Genomic DNA, 24042 nt, shown 5'->3' with positions numbered 1-24042 from the left:
ACAACTCAAAAGTAGAGCATTCAGCTGGACAGTGGTGGCGCATGCCTTTAATCCCAGCACTTGAGAAGCAGAGGCAAGCGGATCCCTGTGAGTTCGAGACCAGCCTGGTCTACAGAGTAAGTTCCAGGAAAGGCTCCAAAACTACAGAGAAAGCATTCACCTAGCATGAACAGCCATTACTTGTTCACAAGTACAGCCTTCCCAAAACTGTGCACTAAAAAATAGTGCTAAGTATTTCACAGTGGCACATACTGTCAATTCCATCTAGTTTGGAAACTAGAAACATACAGAAGTTTCATCTCAAAAACATTGAGCCCACTCTCAAGATACGAAAATGAAAATGATCACCAAATCATGCTGGAACATCCTTAGATAAAATCTTGGAAACATATTTGATTCTATGATGTAATCACAAAGATGAACCAAAAATAAATTTTAAAATAGCAAATAACTAGGCTTCTATTTAAACAAAATACATGGAACAAATATATTTGTATCATTTTTCTCCTAAAACTCTATAAATAATGGCAAATAGTTATTCAAAAGGGTATGATTTTTTTTCATTTTTGTTTATGACACAAAGTTAGATGCTGTTGTTGCTGTTGTTTGGTTTTTGGATTCCAGAGCTGACTCTCGGCATTTTCACAGCCTAGCATTACACAACTGTCCGGAGTGGAGAAACAGTATGAATGAAGGAATGAATAAGTGGAGTATTGCCTAAATTAGACTAGGAATGTCTAGAAAAAGAGAGTTTAAGAGAAGAGAAGCCTTTTGAGACATTCAGGCACCTGGATGCTGGCTTTGGGTGCTCTCTGACTGCGCTTGAGCTTGATGGTGCTGGTTCCACATCTTCAATGTGTTTCCTTAATTCTTTTTCTCTGTTCATTTCTTCCTCTTTTTCTCTTGCTTCTGAAGATTAAAAGTAAAAATAATTTCCAACAGTTAGACTTTGGAGTTTATCAATATTAGGCTGAAAATTAAGCCACAGAAAAAAATATGACGAGAGTGCTAAGAAAGCAGGCTCACAGCCTGGGCCCCCTCAGCGCACATCACCAGGTGTTACAGCACACACCTGTACACTCAGCACCTGGGAGGTGGACACAGGAGTTCAGTGTCACCAGTCTGGGTTTCATGAGACCCTGCCTCAACAAAATAAAATCAGGGCTAGTTAGATGGCACAGCAGTAAAGGAGGTGTGGCGGCACACACCTTTAACCCCAAATCTAGGGAGAAGGAGGCAGGGGGATCTCTCTGTGTTTGAGGCAACCCTGGTCTATAGAAAGAGAACTCTAGCCAGGGCTCCACAGTGAGAGCTCTTGCAAAGAACCCAGGTTCCCAGCAGGCACACCAGGCAACACATGACAGTAACTCCAGCTTCAGGGGAATCTGACGAATCTAGCCTATAAAAGATCTGCATCTCACACAAACATACCCACACACAAACACACATAATTAAAAATAATAAAAAGTACTTTTTTATAAAAAGTGACCACTACATTATCAATAACAGCAAAAACTAAACAGCCTATGACAAAGCCACCATGAGAAAAGTTAAACAGAGTTACAATGTAACATAGCAATTCTACTACTAGACACTGAAAAGAGAGTCCAAGAGTATTCTGTTGTTGTTTCTTTTGGTTTGGGTTCTTTTGAGACAAGATTTGACTAAGTAGTCCTGGCTGGTCTGAAGCTTGCTGTGTAGACCAGGCTGGCCTCTGATTATCATATATCTCTCAGCCTTACGGTCATGAATTATGGTCATGTATTATGGTCATGTGCCATCCTATTTGGTTTTGAAAACAGAATTTTTCAGAGGTAGTTGTTCACCCAAAATCATAGCAGCATTACTCCAAAAACCTAAATCTATCTAAAATAGTAAAGCAAATTGTTCATGTACAGATGAATGGGTAAGCAAAATGTGGTATATATCTATACAATAAAGTATAATTCAGTTTTAAAAAGGAAGGGTATTCTGCAATGGATGAATGCCAAAGAGTCTATTCTAAATGAAATAAACAAGTCACAGAAAAAGATAAATACTGAATATACCAATGCATTAGCATATAATGTACAAAATAACCTACAACAGTCATAAATCAAACAGAAAATGGAATAATTAGTTGCCAGGAGTTAAAGAAGAATAAGAAATCATTATTTTTTAAAATATTTATTTATTATGTATTCAGTATTCTGTCTGTGTGTATGCCTGCTGACCAGACCTCATTACAGATGGTTGTGAGCTACCATGTGGTTGCTGGGAATTGAACTCAGGACCTTTGGAAGAACAGGCAGTGCTCTTAACCGCTGAGCCATCTCTCCAGCCCAATAAATCATTATTTAATGATAAAAAGCTTCAGTTTTATAGGATGAATAGAGTTTCAGAGATGGACTGTGGCTACAGCTATTCAATATTATACACTTAAAAAGGGGACAGATGGCTCAGCAGCTAAAGATGCTGTTGCCAAGCCTGACCACCTCAGTTCAATCGCCAAGACCCAACTCCTGCAAGTTGTCCCCTTTGTGCAGTGGCCTGTATCTACTGCCCCCTAAACACACAACCAATCAATCAATAAGTAAGTAAATAACCAAATATATAAAAGTGATTTTAAAGGTTTTAATGGAGCTGGGTGGTGCACATCTTGAATCCCAGCACCAGGGGGGCAGAGGCAGGAGGATCTCTGAGATCTAGGCCAGCCTGGTCTACAGAGTGAGATTTAGGACAGCCAGGACTATGCAGAGAACTCTGCCTTGAAAAATGAAAAACAAAGTGTTAATAGTTAAGGCTGGAAAGAGTCCTCAGTCAGTAAAGTGCTGCCCTGCAAGTACAAGGCTCTGAATGCGAATCCCAACACCCATGGCTTTTAATGCTGAGCTCAGGCGAATGTGCTATAGTCTCCGTGCTGGGGAAGTGGACACAAGCTGATCCCTAGAGCTCCCTGACCAGCCAGCTCCAATTCGGGGATAGAGGCTCTCTGACAGGAGCTGGGGGAGAGAGGGCACACACCTTTAACCCAGCCTTTGGGAGGCAGAGATAGCTGAATCTCTGTGAGTTCCAAGTTAGCCTGGTCTACATAGCATATACCAGCACAGTAACGGCTAAAAAGAGACCCTGTGTCAAATAATAATAATAAATAAATAGAGATTGATAAAGGAAGACATCCAATTTCACCTTCTGGCTTCCACGTGCATATACAAACACACACACACAGACATGACAATTTTTTTTAAATGGTTAAGCTGGCCAGGCATGGTGATGTATACCTATACTTTCAATACTCCCAAGACAGAAGAACTACAAGTTCAAAATCAGCCTGAGCTATACAACAAGATCCAGTATCAAGACAAACAGTTTCAAATGACAAATGTTATGTTGTATTTTATCACAACTTTATACGCAGGAAAAGATTATTATCAACCTAAATGACCAACAGAGAGAAAAAAATTAAACAAAATTAATTAAATAAAGCATCTCAATACAGTATTAAATACAGGCAATAAAAAGAGTGAAGAGCATTTATACTATAGGATATTATAGGAAAGAGGGAAAAATTATCAATAGACTGTTAGAACGAATCTCTTTTTTCCTCTTCATTCATATTGATGAAACAACATGGTAGTAGTATTACATACTACTGCGAATAGAGATGGAGAATATAGATATGCTAAGCAAATTTTGTGAAACACAAATGCACTATGTAAAAAGACAGACAACATATTGAGAAGTGAAATGTTGGGTAACTCCCTTCTCAGTGTTTTAGGCTGGAAGAACTCACTCATTTCTGAATTCCCTACACTGGACCCTTTACCAGAACTCCAAAATCATGAGGAATGCCCAACTACACTAAGTCTTACAATAAGGGGTTAGTTGGTTTCCTTTTAGACACAGAAAAGTTATACAAAAGAATTTTTCCTCTGCTAATCTCTCTTGGCAACTGGGAAAGGCACATAGGTAGCAAGGGAATTATATGACTAGTTAGACTTTCATTTGCTATCGTCCCAATAATCTAACTTTTTTTTTTCTCTTTAAGCAATAAAGCTGAGAGTATTTGTCTACACTTAAAATCCGAGGGCTTGGGAGACAGAAGCAGGAGGACTGCCAAGAGCTCAAGGCCAGCCTGTGCAACAAAGCGAGACCCGGTCTCAAAAAAACAAAACAAAACAAAAAGAATATTATATTCTTTGGGTCATAGAAGACAAGGAACAAAGAGATAGCAGCAAGCATTTAAAAGAAACTAGTCTTTCAGGTAAGAATTCTCCAGGAAGAGGCAAGGCAAATGATGGTCTTTCTGTGCTCTCCACTGAACAGTGTGGCCACGAGTCAATGTTCTGATGGTGAAAGTGGCTGGACAAAATAAAGAACAGAAGCTTAGGGGTCAGCTTAAGGAGTAGGGCAGCTTCATCCCCATCCTCTTTGTCCATCTTTCCTTCTGCTGAAACATGGGGACATTTGTTCTCTAAACTCTGACTCCCTCCTGGGTTTTAGAGCATATTCTGTTCCTAATAAGGATACTAGAGAAAGACAGAAATCATTAGTTGCCTATGAAATCGCCATTCCCTTTATCCTTGTTAAGGAAGCCATTCTTTTTTTTGCAAGTAGGATGACATCATGCTTCTGGTCATGCTTGGCCCCTCCTCACCCAAGGAAGGCGTAGCTCAGGGCTGGAGAGATGGCTCAGCAGTTAAGAGCACTGGCTGCACTTCCAGAGGACCAGGATTCAATTACCAGCACCTACATGGCAGCTCACAACTGTCTGTGACTCCGGTTCCACGGGATCCAACACCCTCACACAGACATATATGAAGGCAAAAACTCCAATGCGTATAAAATAAATAAATTTAAAAAAATGGATTGCTCTTTCAATGGCCATTTTTGGAAGTGATTTGCTATACAATATTATGTGTATTAAGTATACATTTTTTATTCCCAAACAGGTATTAAAAACAGTTCCCCTGGGCTGGAGAGATGGCTCAGGGGATAAGAGCACTGCTTGCTCTTCCAAAGGTCCTGAGTTCAATTCCCAGCAACCACATGGTGGTTCATAACCATCTGTAATGAGATCTGGTGCCCTCTTCTGGCCTGCTGAGAATATACTGAGAATACTGTATACATAATAAATAAATAAATCAAAAAAAAAAAAAAAAAAAAAAAAAAAACAGTTCCCCTCCCATGACTATCAATGTGCTCATCTGTGTTTGACAATTCAAAATTCTGACAGTTTGGGGTCATGAAGACAGTAATCCGAAGACAAACCAACACCCTAAAGCTGGCAAAACAGAAAAGGGAGGACAGCTTCATGGCCCTCATACCAGGACTCAGAAGACAAAGGCCCCATGCTAGAATTCTTATTCTAAGAGATACTAAACTTTCTTTACATGAGTCATTCTTAATTGGGTCTTCTATGATGTCTCTGCAAGAAGCCAAAAGCATGCTGCCATCAGCTTTACCTTACCGCAAAGGAAAGTAAAGGCATGGATGGAGCTTAAGGAGGGCAAGGTGCTTTTAAAACTTTCCCACAAATCAACTTTTGTAACAATCTCTAAAGAGAATTGTCCCACTTTCCAGGTGAAAACTCCAAGGCATAAACAAACTTGCCCACTTAATAGAAACATTAGTTGCCTCAGCAACAAAATGAGATGTGGGCCGACAACTGGATCCTTCTTTGATGTGTTAGACTCCAAGCGGCTGTAAGATTGACAAGCATCCCTACCTTATTTTATAGTGAGTGTGCATCTCTTCAAAGGCTGATCAGGGACAACCTTCACCACTTGCTGACCCACCCACTAACAGAATTTCCCAACAGTGATAAGGACAAATTACTAGTCTCAGTCTTGTGAAACATTTTATTCTTTTTTTTTTTTTCAACTTTTGCCAGGCATGGTGGTGCATGCTTTTAATCCCAATTCACAGGAGGCAGGATCTTTGTGAGTCCAAGCCCAGCACAATCTACAAAGTCAGGTCAGACAGCATTATATAGTGAGATCCCATTTCAAGAAACAAACAAACAAAAAAGAAGGGTCAACTTTTGTTTTTACTACCAAAACTTCACCATTTCAATTGAGGGATGGATGTTTTATGCTAATCTATTCCTTCATTAGATCAAATGGGAAAAAAATGGGGATTCAAGGAAGAAACTGTAGAGTAAAAAAATAAGTGTTTTCATTATGAGCTGATGAGAAACCAAACTAAACAGAATTCCACAGACCGTCCATGCCCTGGCATTTTTACCCAATGTAAACCAAGCACAGTGAAAGCTCTAAAGACACCTTGCCTTTACAAAGCCAGCCTCCTCCACACACATTTTTTTCTTCCAAGCGTCTTGATGTCACTTTTGGGTAGCCATTTCTCTAATACATCATATTTTACGCAACTTTAAATTGACAGCCTATTTATGGCTAATCTGTACTAACCTAAATAATAGAGTCAAATGGAAGTAATTTAGAACCCTAAAAACTTCAGTCAACCACTTGGTAACCACTTAACTAGAAAGAAAGTAAACATCAGGTAAGCCAGGCATCGTGGTTTGTGCTTGTTATCTCAGCCCTCCACAGGCAGGAAAGGATTACCATGAACCTGAGGCCGGCTTCAGCTACACACACAGGGAACCTTAACTACAGAGACCTTGTTTCAAAATAAAAACAAAAGTCAAGACAACAAAATTACTAAGAATATGAGTCTGAATATTCTAATGTGATACACCCATAGGAATTAAATGTGAAAATGTCTCACTTGTTTGTCTTACTAGCCTCCCGTGTCATGAAGAATCACTTAAGTTGAATCTATTTAATAACAAAACACTAAGAAAACAAAATTAGATGTTAACATTTAAAAATATTATCGCATTAAATATTGACAATATAGCTACTATGGACAAAGCTAGGCACTCTAATTATGAAAGCAAACAAAAATGAAGAGGTTTAGCCTCAAAACATAGAAAATATTAAACTTGTGATATTTCTAAAGTACTGACAGAACAAAGGTATGAATAATTCCAGGCAAAGGTAAGACATAATCTAGATAGGGGAAGATGTAGGATTTAACTAGAGAAAAAAATTGTTGAGGTTCAAAGAAAGTCTTAGTTTCTAAATGTTTCTTCAGTATTTTCTCTTCACAGACATTAAAACACCCACTGAAATCATACTCAAAGCCAAGCATGGTGACCCACATCTGTAATCACAGGAGAAGGGAAGTGAAGGCAGAAAGATCAGGAGTTCAAAGCCATCCTCAGTCACACACCAAGCTTGACTTACTCCTTTAAGTTTGATTTCAATAACAAAGGAAAGACTTCAATATCAACCATAAGAATCATGACACATATTACAATTGTCCATTTTTAGAAAAGAGTTAGGGCCAGAAAGTTAACCGTTTATAAAAGCACCTGTTAGAGGGTGGAGAGATGGCTCAGTGGTTATGAGCACTGGCTGCTCTTCCGGAGGTCCTGTGTTCAACTCCCAGCAACCACATGGTGGCTCACAATCATCTATAAAGAAAGAGATCTAGTGCCCTCTTCTGTCCAGCAGGGATACGTGCAGGCAGAACACTGTACACATAATAAATAAATCTTAGAAAGAAAGAAAGAAAGAAAGAAAGAAAGAAAGAAAGAAAGAAAGAAAGAAAGAAAGAAAGAAAGAAAGAAAGAAAGAGAGGAGAGAGAGAGAGAGAGAGAGAGAGAGAGAGAGAGAGAGAGAGAGAGAGAGAGAAAGAGGAAAGAAAAAAGCACCTGCTGCCAAGCCTGATGACCAAAGTACAACTCCCATGTCCTACACGATGGAGAAACTCCTGCAAATCATCCTACCCTCCCCACCCACACACACATCCTACCCTCCCCACCCACACACACATCCTACCCTCCCCACCCACACACACATCCTACCCTCCCCACCCACACACACATCCTACCCTCCCCACCTACACACACACATCCTACCCTCCCCACCCACACACACATCCTACCCTCCCCACCCACACACACATCCTACCCTCCCCACCTACACACACATCCTACCCTCCCCACCTACACACACACATCCTACCCTCCCCATCTACACACACATCCTACCCTCCCCATCTACACACACACATCCTACCCTCCCCATCTACACACACACATCCTACCCTCCCCACCCACACACACATCCTACCCTCCCCACCCACACACACATCCTACCCTCCCCACCTACACACACACATTCTACCCTCCCCACCTACACACACACATTCTACCCTCCCCACCTACACACACACATCCTACCCTCCCCATCTACACACACATCCTACCCTCCCCACCTACACACACACATCCTACCCTCCCCACCTACACACACACATCCTACCCTCCCCACCTACACACACACATCCTACCCTCCCCACCTACACACACACATCCTACCCTCCCCACCTACACACACATCCTACCCTCCCCACCTACACACACATCCTACCCTCCCCACCCACACACACACATCCTACCCTCCCCACCTACACACACACATCCTACCCTCCCCACCTACACACACACATCCTACCCTCCCCACCTACACACACACATCCTACCCTCCCCACCTACACACACATCCTACCCTCCCCATCTACACACACATCCTACCCTCCCCACCTACACACACACATCCTACCCTCCCCACCTACACACACACATCCTACCCTCCCCATCTACACACACATCCTACCCTCCCCACCCACACACACACATCCTACCCTCCCCACCTACACACACATCCTACCCTCCCCACCTACACACACATTCTACCCTCCCCACCTACACACACACATCCTACCCTCCCCACCTACACACACATCCTACCCTCCCCACCTACACACACATCCTACCCTCCCCATCTACACACACACATCCTACCCTCCCCACCTACACACACATCCTACCCTCCCCATCTACACACACACATCCTACCCTCCCCACCCACACACACACATCCTACCCTCCCCACCTACACACACATCCTACCCTCCCCACCTACACACACATCCTACCCTCCCCACCCACACACACACATCCTACCCTCCCCACCTACACACACACATCCTACCCTCCCCACCCACACACACACATCCTACCCTCCCCACCCACACACACACATCCTACCCTCCCCACCTACACACACACATCCTACCCTCCCCACCCACACACACACATCCTACCCTCCCTACCTACACACACATCCTACCCTCCCCACCTACACACACACATCCTACCTTCCCCACCTACACACACATCCTACCCTCCCCACCCATACACACACATCCTACCCTCCCCACCTACACACACACATCCTACCCTCCCCACCCACACACACACATTCTACCCTCCCCACCTACACACACATCCTACCCTCCCCACCTACACACACACATCCTACCTTCCCCACCTACACACACATCCTACCTTCCCCACCTACACACACATCCTACCCTCCCCACCTACACACACATCCTACCCTCCCCATCTACACACGCATCCTATCCTCCCCACCTACACACAAACCATTTTTTGAAGTTAGTGAAATTATATATCAGCTTGAATTTTATAATCTCAGTATAATGTAATAGCCAAGGTTGGGAGAACACAAAAATAATGTCTTACGCCACTAACAATAAGTTCCCACAGAATGTGATTACTTCTGTATATATATAAACATTCCGAACAGTGTACTAAAGCTAAAGAGAATCCTGGTTTACTTTTTCAAGGAATTGTTCAATAAAGATTCACATGTTCTGATCAGCAGAAGCCACAATCAAGAGTCAAACCAAGGATGTGGTACTAGGCCAAGAAAGTTCCACGCAGTGAATTTATCCACAAACTTTTTCTTAATGTACAAATCTTATAATTCCTCAAAACCCCTTAAATAGTGTGCATACATGCTTCAGAAAAAAAAGCTTACAGAAATTAAAAGGATACAGAGCAGTCTTTTACAGGGTACTATGTCCAATGGTTTAGCCTATCCAAGAACTTGCTGAGGATAACATACCCACCTAACAGGGTCAAAAATTGAAATCCTATCCAGTCTTTCTCAAGTGGAATGTGGAGCTGCTTTTTAAACCTAGATTCTCCAACTTTAAATGTCAAGCTCTAACAGGTTGAGCCTTTAAAACTATCTCCAAATAAGAAGAATTTGATTATTAAAGCAGTATTTGGGCTATTTTATTATTAAAGCAGTAGTTGAGCTTCGCAAAGCCTTGGGTTCCACCCCCAGTACGACATAAAACCAGACGTATACCTCTGTACTGCTAGCACATGAAAAGCAGAGACAGTAGGGTCAAGGCTATGTATATTTTCCAGGCCAGCCAGGGGCTACATAAAAATAAATAGATGGGTGGATAGATAATAATTTTATTAAATTATTAAATTGAATTCTAAATTCAATTTAATTCAACTGGGATTAGAGATGCATGCTAAATTCTAAATTCAATTTAATCTTCTCAAAAATGTATTAAGAATCTAGGCCAGGCGATGGTGGCGCATGCCTTTAATCCCAGCACTCGGGAGGCAGAAGCAGGCAGATCTCTGTGAGTTCGAGACCAGCCTGGTCTACAGAGCTAGTTCCAGGACAGGCTCCAAAGCCACAGAGAAACCCTGTCTCGAAAAACCAAAAAAAAAAAGAATCTACACTGCCAGGAACTACATAACTTATTTAATTATAACAACTGCTGTCCAAAGATTTTGTATGAGACACTTAAACACAAGATTTGTCTAACTGATAGTACAGATACTAAAATCTTGTGTTTGAAGTATTACCAAATACACCCAGAAGGCAAGGGGTATGCATAGTTTTTTTTTCTTTTATTGTTTCATCATTAAAATTGACCTTTTCAGATATATTGGAGTACAATATATTTTACAAAATATATCCTAATGTTCCTAAAAACCTAAAATTTCCTGAGTGATCAGAACTGTCTTTTGTTACTTACTAGGACCATTTCTGGTCACACCATCATTGGCATTACTGGAGTTAGGGAGAGCCCCTAGCTAGCCCGCTACTGTGGGAAACTAAGTGCGTTGAACAGGGAGTCAGTCTATAAAAGCTTCTGAAAAGTACTAAATTGATATATCTCAACATGCTGAGTATGCAAGGAAAAGTATGGAATCCCCACCCCTCCTGCACCCACCTAACCCACTGAATCACTTCACGAGGCTGTTCACTTGAAGACTCTGGATCCCCTATCAGATATCCTTCATAGCAGATATTTACATTATGATTCACAACAGTAGAAAAATTGCAGATATGAGGTTAGTAGCATAATAATTGTATGGCCGGGGGTCACCATACCATGAGGAACATTAAGGAGTTGAGGTGTTAGGAAGACTGAGAACCACTACTCAACTCTTAGTCAGAATAAGAGTTTCCCAGGGAGCCGGGCGGTGGAGGCGCACGCCTTTAATTCCAGCACTCGGGAGGCAGAGGCAAGCAGATCTCTGTGAGTTCAAGGCCAGCCTGGTCTACAAGAGCTAGTTCCGGGACAGGCACCAAAGCTACAGAGAAACATTGTCTCAAAAAATCAAAAAAAAAAAAAAAAGAGTTTCCCAGGGATCAGAAACAAGAACACATTCTAGATGGATGCCGAGCATCTAAAACTGAAGAAATCCTACGGCTTCTCTAGGTAGATGACATCAAAACTGAACTAAATTCCTGGACACTCAGCTGGTGACAACAGATCACCTATTTGCTGTCCAATGAGAAATTCTCACACATCCTGGTACTACAAGTATTGAGGAGGAAAAACAGTTTAGTTCATCCTTTTAGGAGGTACTGAGTTGTTCGTTTTTTCTGCCCACCCCCTCCCCCATGCTTATGAAGACTGGAGATCAACTTCAGGAGTAGTCTTTGCCCTCTACCTTGCTGTCAAGTACAGTACTTTTCTTTTACCACTGAGGATATCAGACTAGTTGGGTCCACGAGTTCCAAGGATTCTGCTGTCTCCATGCCCAAGCTCGCTGTAAGAGCACTGGGATTAGAGACGCATGCTACCCCGTCTAGCTTTACATGTAGATACAGACATACATACTATTAGACATGGTGGTACATCCCATGATCCCAAATCTAAGACTAACGTAAGATGGTTGAGAGTTTGAGGCCAGCCTAATGAGACTTAAGACTGTCTCAAAAAACATGAACAAGGCTGGGCAGTGGTAGCACACACCTTTAATCTCAGCACTCGGGAGGCAGAGGCCAGTGAATCTGTGAGTTTCAGGCCAGCCTGGTGTACAAAGTGAGTTCCAGGACAGGTTCCAAAGCTGCGCTGCACAGAGAAACCCTGTCTCAAAAACACACACCAAAAAAAAAAAAAAAAAAAAAAAACATGAACAAGGATTACTTCACTGGTAGAGCACTTGCTTAACCATATGCTAGGAACTGGGGTTCAATCAACTGGGGGCGGGCATGCAATGGAAGAGGGATAAGATACTTACTAAAATTTTTTTTTTAAGTGAGGAGTTTATTGAGAGAAGGGTAAAGGGAAGGGAAGAGGGAAAGAGAAATACAGAGAGAACAGGGAAGAGCAAGATATTTATTGACAACACAACATGACTAAGATTTAGTTCAAAATATTTAGAAAGGAAAATTTAAAAAGCACTAGCCATAAATAACCTTCATAGTTAATATAAATAGTAATACTTGTGGTTTTGAAATTTCTCAAAATAAAATTTCTTTAAAAAGAAGAAAAAAGAACTAGGAGTAATAGTAACAAGACATGGTGTCATATGCCTTTAATTCCACCACTTGGGAGGTAGAGGTAGGGGGATCTCTGCAAGTTAGAAGCCAGTCTAGACTACATACCAAGCTTCAGACTATGTAATAAGACCTTGTCTTTAAAAAAAAAAAAAAAAAGAGGCGTGGTGGCACATGCCTTTCATCCCAGCATTCAGTAAGCAGATGCAGAAAATCTCTATAAGTTTGAGGTCGGCTTCATCTACCTGACGAGTACAAAGACAGCCAAGAATAAATTGTGAGAACCTGTCTCAAAAAATGTTACATGGTCAGGCACACGTCTTTAATCCCAGCACTCAGGAGGCAGAGACAGGTGGATCTCTGTGAGTTCAAGGCCAGTCTGGCCTACAGAGCAAGTTCTGGGACAGCTAGGGCTGTTACACAGAGAAACCCTGCTGGGGGCGGGAGGGGAGAAATAGCTGCCTTTCCATCACACATTAAAGGCTTAATTCCAAAGATACTAGTTTCAAGTTCACTAAACAAATATTAAATATTACTGCTAAATAATTCACCATTTTAATTTTTGAGCATTTTATTTATTATGTGTATGAATAATTTGCTTGCATGTATATTGGGCACCATATATGTGCAGTCTCCACAGATGCCAGAAGAGGACGTCATATCCCAGGGATTGGAGTTCAGAGTTGTGAGCCATCAAGTAGGTATTGGAATTCCACCCGGGTGCCTTGGAAGATCAGCTAGTGCTCTTAATCACTGAGTCACTCTCCAGCCCCACATCCATCATTTTAAATCCAAAACCAACAACTGAGCTGAGTGGTGCACTCCTGTAATATCTGCTACTCAGGAGGCTGAGACCAAAGGATAACTTGACCCAGGAATTCAAGCCCAGCCAGGGTAACACAGTAAGATTCCCATATCTCCTTCATTAAAATTGAATTTGGGGTATGATCAAGAGATTGGTGGCTCATTCTTACAGTCTCAGCATGAGGTAGATACACTGGCAAAAGTCAAGGCCAGCTTGGTCTGCATAAGGAGTTCCAGTCACCCAGGGTGACAGAGTGTAACCCTGTCTCAAAACTATAAAAAAAAAAAAAAAACAAGAAACCTCAAGAAATCAACATGACAAGTACTATCACAGCACTGATTTAAATCCAGTGTTGTTTCCAGACTCCAGACCTTCTTCTAGTGTTAAGAGAGATCTGAGTTAGATCCAAAGAAAGCACAGCACCAGCATCCTCTGCAGACCCAGAGGTGGTACCTAGAAATGCCAGCCACCTGCTATCAAGCCAGGCTGAAATAAGGCTTCAATAAGTATCTCCTACAGCTCATTAAAGCAGGGAGTCAACAGCAGCAGCCACATTCAGTGTATGTCACATGTTCTATACTGTCTGGGTCAACAAGCAATGGTGACAGCCACCTCTGGCCCAGCCTTCCTGTAAGCAGGAAAGAGAAAATGAAACGAAAGTCAGACAGAGGCGGGAGGAGAGATAATAAAGAAACTGCTATTCTGTTTCCAATAAATTATAATAACAGTGAATCCTTGTTTGCTCAGAAAACACATTTTGTGCATGGATGGTTAGCCTGCATCTATGTCTGTGAACCACGGGTACCTACTATCTACAGAGACCATAAGAGCGTATCAGATCCCCTGAGACTGGAGTCACAGCAGCCATGTAGGTGGGTGCTGGGAATTGAACTCAGGTCCTCTGGAAAGCAACCAGTCCTCTTAAACACTGATTCATCTCTCCAGCCCCCACAGAACATACTTTTCCAAGATTCTGGTATGTAGACCTTCTTTATCCAAGCAAAATATAAATTTTGTCATGTTTCAAATGGAAAATAAATGCTTTAAATTCTGCTTCAAAAGGAGCCAACCGTTACAGTCTAACAATTCTGACTAAAGATGAGTGCTTGTAAATAAAAACAAGTTTTTTTTTCAGCCTTATCACTGTCAACATAGTTGTACGTTTATGCAATATTTAAGACAGTACAAGGGAAAATATTGGTGCTTCTTACCCAGTGTTTTCCGGCTTCTTTCCACAGCTGTCCTTCGAGTTTGCTCGAACATGGCCTCCAAGTCAAATGTGCGAGCTTTCTTCCCTAGGGAATAAACATCACTGTGACTGGCTTGCAATGAGCTGACCAAAAGCTCTAAGCATTCTAGGATTTTTTGGTTTTGTTTGTTTGTTTTGGTTTTTCGAGACAGGGCTTCTCTGTAGCTTTGGAGCCTGTCCTGGAACTCACCTTGTAGACCAGGCTGGCCTCGAACTCACAGAGATCTGTCTGCCTCTGCCTCCTGAGTGCTGGGATTAAATATATGTACCACCACTGACCAGATATAGGCACTCCAGTTTTACTAACTGATCAATAACCACTCCATCTGTCTAACTGACAGCATGTTTCTAAGATAATGATGAAACATTATCTTAGTAAGGGAGAAAAATATAAGTTTAATAACCATTATCTAAAATGCTTGGGACTAGAATGTTTCAAGTATCAAGAGTGTTTATTTGTTGTAATATTTATACAGATATTACTAGCTTAGCATCCCTAATTCAAAATATAAAATACAAAACTTTTTGTTGTCAGTTTTTCTAGCAACATAGTCTTGCTTCATTCCACAGGCTAGCCTTGAACTCACAATCCTCCTGTCTCAGCCTCCCAAATGTTGGGATCATTACAGGTATCCACCAACACCGTAAGCCAAATTCCAAAACTTTTGAAAACACAATACTCAATAAGCACAAATTTTAGATTATTAAATTAGGACTGTGAACCTACTGAACATTAGTCAGCTCATTCTCACCGAACTTAGCTAGATGTCTACACCTTGAAACAGCATTAAACTGTCAGGGAAAATGAGAAATATCCATACTTTGATTGTTGGAATCTAAGAAAATACCCTAAAACATGGCAAAGGGACTCCTCAGACATAACCAGAATACAGACTAGACAGAGAGCCTATCTGACTCGGAGATGCAGTACAACTGTCTAGCACCACGAAGCCCAGCGCTTGAGCCACAGTAATGCATACACATGCCTAAAATCTCAGCACTCAAAATATGGAGGCAAAGGGATAAGAAGTTCAAGGGCACCCTTACCTGTGCAGCAAGTTCAAGGTGAGCCTGGGATAAATAAGACCCCTTCTCAAACAACTATATAGAAAAATCAAGACAACAATATAGAAAGACTATCCTAGCTACTGTTACAGTTAGCCCATTGTATTCAAAGAAGCTCTTAAGAACAGGTGTGTCAGAATTCAAGAGATTCAAAGCCTGAGAAGGAATCAAGGCACTACAGTTAACTTAGAGCAGTGGTTCTCAACCTTCCTAACGCTGTGACCCTTTAATACAGTTTCTCATGTTGTAGTGATCCCACCCATAAGATTATTTAATTGCTACTTCATAACTGTAATTTTACTACTGTTGAATTGTAATGTAAATATCTGATATGTAGAATATCAGATATTCGATTCCCGTGAAAGGGTCGTTCAAGCTCCAAAGGGGTTGCAACCCACAGGTTGAGAGCCACTGACTTAAGGTGGCAACATGAGAATTAAAGATATTCTAATGCGCTAAGAGATAGCCAGAGAGCAAAGATAGTTCAGTCCTATTACCAAGAACTGTACTGTTCATAAAAAAAAAAAAGCTTCCTTTCTTAACAGAGCTACCAGATGACAGTAAATACATGTTTTAAACTGATTTCAGCCTTGATATCTACAACAGGGAAATCAATACAGCTCACATGAACAGACAACTTACAGAGCTACCAGAAAATAAATCTGTGGGATTTGTGGGTCAAACCTAGAGCCCTATGCTTACTGGGTAACGGTTCTACATTAGACTAAACCCACAATCCTTTGTGCTGTTTTAAAGTGTTAAATTTATAACAATTTGTTAGCAGAACAGTTAAATATATATACAAATGTAACAGCTAACTATTAGTACATTATCTTAAACACAGTAGAAGGTTCTCAAAGAACCAAACAGTAAATATGAGAGGTGAAGCTGTAGAACTGGATCTCATCACCCTGCTTATGAGAGTAGATTTTTCAGTAGATTACCAAAAAATAGTGTTATTCATGAAAACGTTTTCATTAGGAGTTGGGGAGATGACTCAGTACAGGGCTCGGGTACAGGGCTTGATGCTCAAGCATGAGACCCGGGGTTCAGGTCCTAGAATGGAAGATCCCTGAGGCTTCCTGGCTAGCTAGGTCAGCTGAACTGTGGGCTCCAGGCCCAGTGATAGACACTGTCACAAAAATGTAAGCAGAGAAGAACTGATAAAGACACTAGATGCCAACCTCTGGCCTCCACATGCCTGGACACAAGCCATGCACATTCATTCACTGTAAGGGAGACCCAGCCAATCACCTTGCTAGCAGGGGGCGGGGTCCCCCGAGGATATTTTTTACTTATAAAGATTGCGGGCGTGCTCCCAGCCGCCCCTTCTGCTTTCCTGTTCTCCGCTGGAACTTCAGTTCTGTGAGTCTTTCCCTAATTAAAGCTAAATATTTTATTATAATTTCCGTCTGCCGTTCATTTACGCCGCGACACCTGGCGTGCTGTTGAGTCAGGACAATTTCTTTGCGGCATGCAACCCAGAAACAGCAAAAAGCTATGTTAAACTTTCCTTTTTTTTTTTTAAAGCCCTCTCAGGTTTTTAAGTGGATTTAGTCCATCACGTTGGAGCGCCACTCTTACATTTTGATCTAACCCATTTTTAATATTCTGTGTAGCACCATGAGCTGGCTTACCAGGAAAGATCTTAACCTGCATCAGTCTGGAGTGCAAGAATCATGGCGACTTACTGACTCGGCTTCTTTTTCCCAGCATTTTGTTCTGTCTACTCCGCCTATCTTAATTAAAATACCCTATCAGAGGCCAAGCAGTTTCTTTATTAATTAACCAATGAAAGCAACAGAAAGATGACCCTCCTCCATCAATTCACACAAACATTTTGTGCACACATTCCCAAAACATTCCTTTAGCATTACTGATAAAAACCAAAAGATGGATATGGTGTCACATGCCAACATGTGAGAGGCTGAGGCAGGAGAATCTCACATTTCAGGCCACCCAGGAATACACAGTCAGGTTCTACCTCAACAAAACAAAATATAGAACTGGGAATTAAATAGGAAAAAACTGTAAGTGATACAGATCTTATTGTGTAGTCTACTCTCTAGTTAGTAAAATAAACCAAGTTTGGGCTAGCAGTGTAGGTCAGGCGTTTAGCATGCAGGAAGCCCTGTTGATTCCTCATATTACCAAAAATTAAATTCGTGCTTTGGTTCTAAGAATATAACATTTGAAAATCTACATAGCATTGTCTTAAAGAACAATGTTTGCTCATAAGTATAATATTAATTTTCAATATGCAACAGGAAAAGTGAAAAATTAAATCTGAAGTCTTGATTTCTTTTTCTTTGTAATGCTCCAAACTTTCTGAAGTTGTTGGGTGGTGATGGTGCACGCCTTTAATCCCAGCACTTGAGAGGCAGAGGCAGGCAGAACTCAGTGAGTTTGAAGCCAGCCTGGTCTACAAAGGAAATTTCAGGATACCCAGGACTGTTACACTGGGGGGGGGGGGGGACTTCTGAAGTTAGAATGAGCCACTAGAGAGATGGTTCAGCAGCTAAGAGCACTCCTCTTGCAGAGGACGTCGGTTTGGTTCCTAGCAACCACACTGAAGCTCACAACCACAGGGTCCAGGGCCCTCGTCTGGCATCCATGGGCACTGCAGGCATGTGGCGCATAGCTACATCCAGGAAAAATAGCCACTCACAAGCATAAACATATATTCAATGTTTTTTAGCTTTTAAAAAATAAGAAGCCAGAAAGAAAAGTAAATACTGTAACTACTCTTTAGTGGACTGATTACTTAGAGTCCTAGAAGACAGAATAGATGGATGAATGAATGAGAACTAGACACATTAGTGGGCCATTTGTTCCCAAATAAAATTACAAAATAATTTCCATTTGAGTTGTGTTATTACTAATGTGTTTAACAAATGATCACGTCTTTTGAAACTGTTTTTTTTTTAAGTCATCTAATAACTTGTCATATCTAGGATTTACAGAAAGAATGAAGTGCGGATTCCGGACGAGAAAGACTAACCAAAAGGAAGAACTCGATAACCACCATCATATTATTTAATGGCCGCCAATAAATATCCTTCTCGGACTGGGTCACAACAGTAATCCCTTTCAGCCAAGGTTCCCAAGTGTCAGCTGAACTGACCTCAATAAATTAAATGGGACCGAAGCAATTAGGATTTGGCCCGGCAGAAGGCGCCGGTCCAAAGTGACAGCTCTCCTAACCTTCAGCTCTTGAGCCCTCTGCAAAACCGGGCTGGGCTCCGCCGGAGGCAGTCACTCACCGAACCCTGTGAAGCCCATGGTGACAGCCAGCTGAGGGTCGGGTCCCGCCGCGTCTGCGCCTGTCACTGTACGAGAAAGGGAAGACAAACGGCCGGTCAGCACGACGCTCCGGCTCCCCGGCACGGCCCACCAGCCCCGCTGGCCGCGCCGAACTCACCTTCGCTGGGTCCCGAGGGCTCCATGTCTAACCGAGCCTCACAGCCTCCGCTGAAGAACCCGCGCAAGCAGCGCGCCACTGCCGGCAAGAGTGACCGGAAGTTCCGTCTCTCAGTCCGCGTCACCAAGAGCGGCCGGTCCGGGAGGGAACCGAGGCTTTCGGACTCTTGCCACCTAGTGGTCCGGAGGGAACGCGCCGCCGAGAGTGCATACCCGTTCAAATCGTGGTGGTACAAAACTTTGAACTTTTTTTTGATGCCTTTGCAAAAGAGGTGACAGTCCTCGCGTATTTCTAAGTCAACAGTATCTTCTTCTTTGAGTGCTTCTTTTCCTCTGTGATGTGCATGACGAAGCTCACACAGTTGCTCACCTTTGTACACTTGAAGGAAGAAACCAGCATATGACTCAAGTTCTGAGAACGAAGCCAGAAAACTGAGAGTTACCAGGAGGATTGCTCTAAGTGCTTACCCTCAGTCACAGACTACCACTGACTTGGCAAGCCTTGTTTACTGAGCAAGGGCTCCAAATGTTAACGTATCTACTGTGTATCTGATTTATTTTGGTTTTCTTACAACTTAGTTCCTTACTATGCTATAAATTAATGGTTTGCCGCTTATTCTATTTTTTTTTTTGGTTTTTCGAGACAGGGTTTCTCTGTGGCTTTGGAGCCTGTCCTGGAACTAGCTCTGTAGACCAGGCTGGTCTCAAACTCACAGAGATCCGCCTGCCTCTGCCTCCCAAGTGCTGGGATTAAAGGCGTGTGCCACCACCACCCGGCTCGCTTATTCTATTTTTAAAATCTAAAAGAAATACTTGGTTGAATGAAAAAGAAATTTGGGTTTTGTTTGGTTGGTTGGTTGGGTTTTTTGAGTCAGGGTTTCTCTGTGGCTTTGGAACCTGTCCTGGAGCTAGCTCCCGTAGCCCAGGTTGGCCTTGAACTCACAGAGATCTGCCTGCCTCTCGAGTGCTGGGATTAAAGGCGTGCGCCACCACTACCCAGCTAAAATCAGAGTCTCACTATGTAACCCATGGCTGACCTGGAACTCAGAGACCCACTGCCTCTTATTCCCAAGTGTTGTTTTTAAAGGTGTGTGTTATCAAGCCAAGTGAAAATATTTAATTTTCACGTCCGTTTATTTGTTGGGGAAGTAACATAAACATGCGATGGTGGGCATTTGAAGATCAGAGAACAACTTGCAAAACTATTCTTCCCCCTCTGGGTTCTGGAGGTGGAACTCAGGTAACAGGTTTAGTAGAAAACATCTTTACCTACAAGCCTTCTTGTCCACTCAAGAATGAAAATACTTTAATAAAGCTACTCATGAGCTCCACAATTAATTCCTATCTCTATTTATGTTTTGTTTATCTGTATGTCTTAAATGATAATCAATATCTAATGTTTCCATTGTCCTTGGAATAAAATGCAAGCTTATTAATAAGCTGGAATTGTAAGTCTGTGGCTACTGGGCAGAGACAAGGCTCTGTAGTGGATCTCTAGCCTCCAAAATGCAAATTGAAAAGATCTTTAGCATGGGTTAAAACCTTGCCATTCCAACTTTGTCATTTCCAACTTCATCAGCCATTCAACGCAGTTAGCAACTTCAGAGCACAGTGCCCTGAAGTCATGGACTCTTCATCCAGCTCCGGGCCCTTGATTCCACCTCTCATGCTTTAGTTAACAAATTAAACCTCAGAAACTCTCGCAGGCATCTGTAGAACTTTGTCAACCTCCAACGAAATAAGACCCACCCACCACATGCTACATCAGTCTTTCTTCATAGTACAATCGCTGGACAGGTAGTCTGATTGCTTCCTCAATAAATTAATAAAAATAAATAGTTCTGAAGGCAAAAGTTACTCTTCCTATATGCAAGATCTATATAATTTGTAGCAATCTCAGAGATTTACAAACCACAAAAGTCACTTATTTTGCCTATGCTAAAACAAGTTGTTACTAATGCTAATATCTCTTTCCTGAGCACAGATAAGTACCATTAGGTACTGGAGTAAAATTTTACAGATGAAATTTACTATGTAACCATAACCTTAAGCTCCTAAATAGCTATTTCAGTTACTCAGTAGTTAAGTAGATGAAATTTTGAGATGTATGATTTATTAAACTTTAAACTGCAGAGCCCTAGAGGGAAAAGAAAACTAGACAATAGCTATTCCATCACCCATCACCATTGACATGCATTAGACATGCTTAAGAGTGCCCATGAGATCAGACCTCTTCTGGAAACAATTCTAAGATATCATTTAGGGGTGACTTCATTATATCTTTTAATAAATTTGACCAATGAGATAAAAGCAATGGTGTGCTAAAAGATAAAATAGGGCACATCAGGGTATTAGTTTTCTGAACACAGTGATTCAGATGGGCAGGGACAGTAAACCATTTAGGTCTCTACCTACGGGGCAAGAAGGAGCAAAGAGCCAGAGCAAAGAAAGTAATTGATTGATTACAGTAGAGCAGTCGCTTTGGATCATTCCAGGGGAAGTTCTTAGACATTAGTCCGTAATCTCTGGTTGGTTAAAAGAATGTATTCCTTGGACTTACAGGATGACTCAGTGGATAAAGGTGCTTGGCACTAAGGCAAGCTACCTGAGTGCAATCCCCACGTTCCATATGGCGAGAGGAGAGAAGCAATTCACACAAGTTGTCCTCAGATGGCGATATGCATTATGCCTGAGTATATAAGCGAGCACACACGTACAAAGTAATGTAATTTTCTTTTCATTTGAAGGCGAGAAGATGCCATCAGAGCTCCCTAGAATCCAAAACACTGAAACTTGTAAGCCTCTGTGTTGGTGCCAGGAAAGGAGCAAAAGTCCCAGCTCATTCTCTTCACCACTAAGTCAAGCCCCCAATTTTTATTTTTTATTTTTATTTATTTATTTATTATTTATTTATTTTGGTTTTTCAAGGCAAGTTTCTCTGTGTATCCCTGACTGTCCTGGAATTCAGTCTGTAGACCAGGCTGGCATCGAACTCAGAGATCCGCCTGCCTCAACCTCCTGAGTGCTGGGATCAAAAGAGTGCGTGACCATGACCGGCTCCAATTTTTTCTTAAAAGAGTAAGCACTCTTTAATATGAGGTTAGTTCTCAACTTTGATTTTGCAAACAAAGAGTCATGTACCTCACAGTGATCTCAAACTCTCTGCATAGCTCAAACCTTAAGAGTCATGTCTCTCCTCTCTCTGCCTCCAAAATGTTGGGGATCCGGGCCACGATGCTGAGGCTCAGTTCTTTCTTTTTAAGATTTTATTTTAGCCTGATGGTGGTGACGCACACCTTTTTTTTTTTTTTTTTTTTTTGGTTTTTTTTCGAGACAGGGTTTCTCTGTGGCTTTGGAGCCTGTCCTGGAACTAGCTCTGTAGACCAGGCTGGTCTCGAACTCACAGAGATCCGCCTGCCTCTGCCTCCCGAGTGCTGGGATTAAAGGCGTGCGCCACCATTGCCCGGCGTGACGCACACCTTTAATCTCAGCACTTGGGAAACAGAGGCAGACGGATTTCTGTGTGTTCAAAGCCAGACTGGTCTACGAGAGCTAGGACAACCAGGGCTGTTACAAAGAAAAATCCTGTCTTGAAAAAACAAAAAAAACAAAAAACAAAAAAAGATTTTCTTTTATGGATAAGAGCATGTTAAAGTGTGTTGCTCACATACATAAGTATGTGCCATACGTGTGTCTGGTACCCTCAGAGGATAGAGATGGTATTGTATCCCCTAGCAATGGAGGTGGTTTTAAGTCTTTTTTTTTTTTTAATTCTATGTGTATGAGTATCTTGCTTGTATCTGTCTCTACACCACATGCATGCCTGGTGTCTGTGGAGACCAGAAGAGGGCATTAGATCCCCTAGAACTGGAGTTATAAACCGTTATAAGTCACCGTGTGGGCACTGGGAGCCAAACTCAGGTCCTGTGGAAGAGCAGTGGGTGCTCCTGACCATCTCTCCAGTGCCAGTCATGTTTCTGATGTGCAGCACAAATAGTAAAAACCCAGAGAGAGATATTGGGCTTCAACCTGAAGATCAGAAAAGCAAAACAGCCAACCACTAAAGAGACCTTTTAACCTCTACCAAACCTTCAGATCAAAGGGGTGAGATCCTATCTCCATGAATCCTCAATCTCCACATTCCAGTGAGTTCCTGTCTCTTTCCCCTTTGATTCTTCTCTCCACCCAATCATATTGCTCCTTTCTTCACCACCCAGGTGCTGGGATTGAAGACGTGGGATCCCAAGTGCTGGGATCACCTTTGTGTGAGCTCTGTTTCTCATTTAGACAGATTCAATATTGTGTAGCCCAGGGAGGCCTTGAACTCACAGAGATCCATATGTCTCTGTCTTCCAAGTCCTTGAGAGGTGTGTGCCACTACTCCCTGGCCTGTATGGCTGACTAGTATGACTGTTTTGCCCTCTGACCTTTAGGCAAGCTTTATTTATTAAAACACAAATAATGTACCACTTTTCTAATGTGTGCATAATGTGAGCATTTATAGCAAATCTGAATTTTGCTGGGTGTATAGTGCATGCACATGTTCACGTGTGTGCAAATGCACATACAAATGAGTGGAGGTCAGGGGTCAATAACAGCATCTCTTACAGAACCTAGAGTTCACTAATTCCTCATGACTAGCTGGTCAGCAAACTGCAGTGAGCCCCAGAAATACTTTTGTCTGGACTCCACTTCCCCAGCATGTGATTGCCCAGCTTCTTACAGGTCCTGCGGATCTCCTCTTGGGTCCTCATGCTTGATGGCAAGCATTTTACCAACTGCGCCATCTCCCCAGCTCCTGAATT

The 24042-nt window shown here is 42.0% G+C and overlaps 1 protein-coding gene across 3 annotated transcripts in view; it reads right to left on the bottom strand.

Moving 5' to 3' along the window:
• Positions 1–19323, bottom strand: part of Wdr70 (WD repeat domain 70) — a 212075-nt gene extending 192752 nt beyond the window's left edge. For 2 of the 3 annotated variants that reach the window (XM_057790126.1, XM_057790127.1), the window contains exons 1-3: positions 19022–19143; positions 14715–14798; positions 789–909 (exon numbers count right to left, since the gene is read on the bottom strand). In XM_057790126.1, coding sequence (XP_057646109.1) covers positions 789–909; positions 14715–14766 — 173 coding nt within the window. In that variant the 5' untranslated portion in view covers positions 14767–14798; positions 19022–19143. Of the gene's footprint in view, positions 1–788; positions 910–14714; positions 14799–19021; positions 19147–19238 lie in introns of those variants that run through there. The other variant, XM_057790125.1, reaches the window with a different exon arrangement.
• Between the last annotated feature and the right edge of the window lie 4719 nt (positions 19324–24042).

Source organism: Chionomys nivalis, chromosome 15 (genome assembly GCF_950005125.1).
Source record: "Chionomys nivalis chromosome 15, mChiNiv1.1, whole genome shotgun sequence".
NCBI lineage: Eukaryota > Metazoa > Chordata > Mammalia > Rodentia > Cricetidae > Chionomys > Chionomys nivalis.
This window is presented reverse-complemented; position numbering and strand designations above follow the sequence as displayed.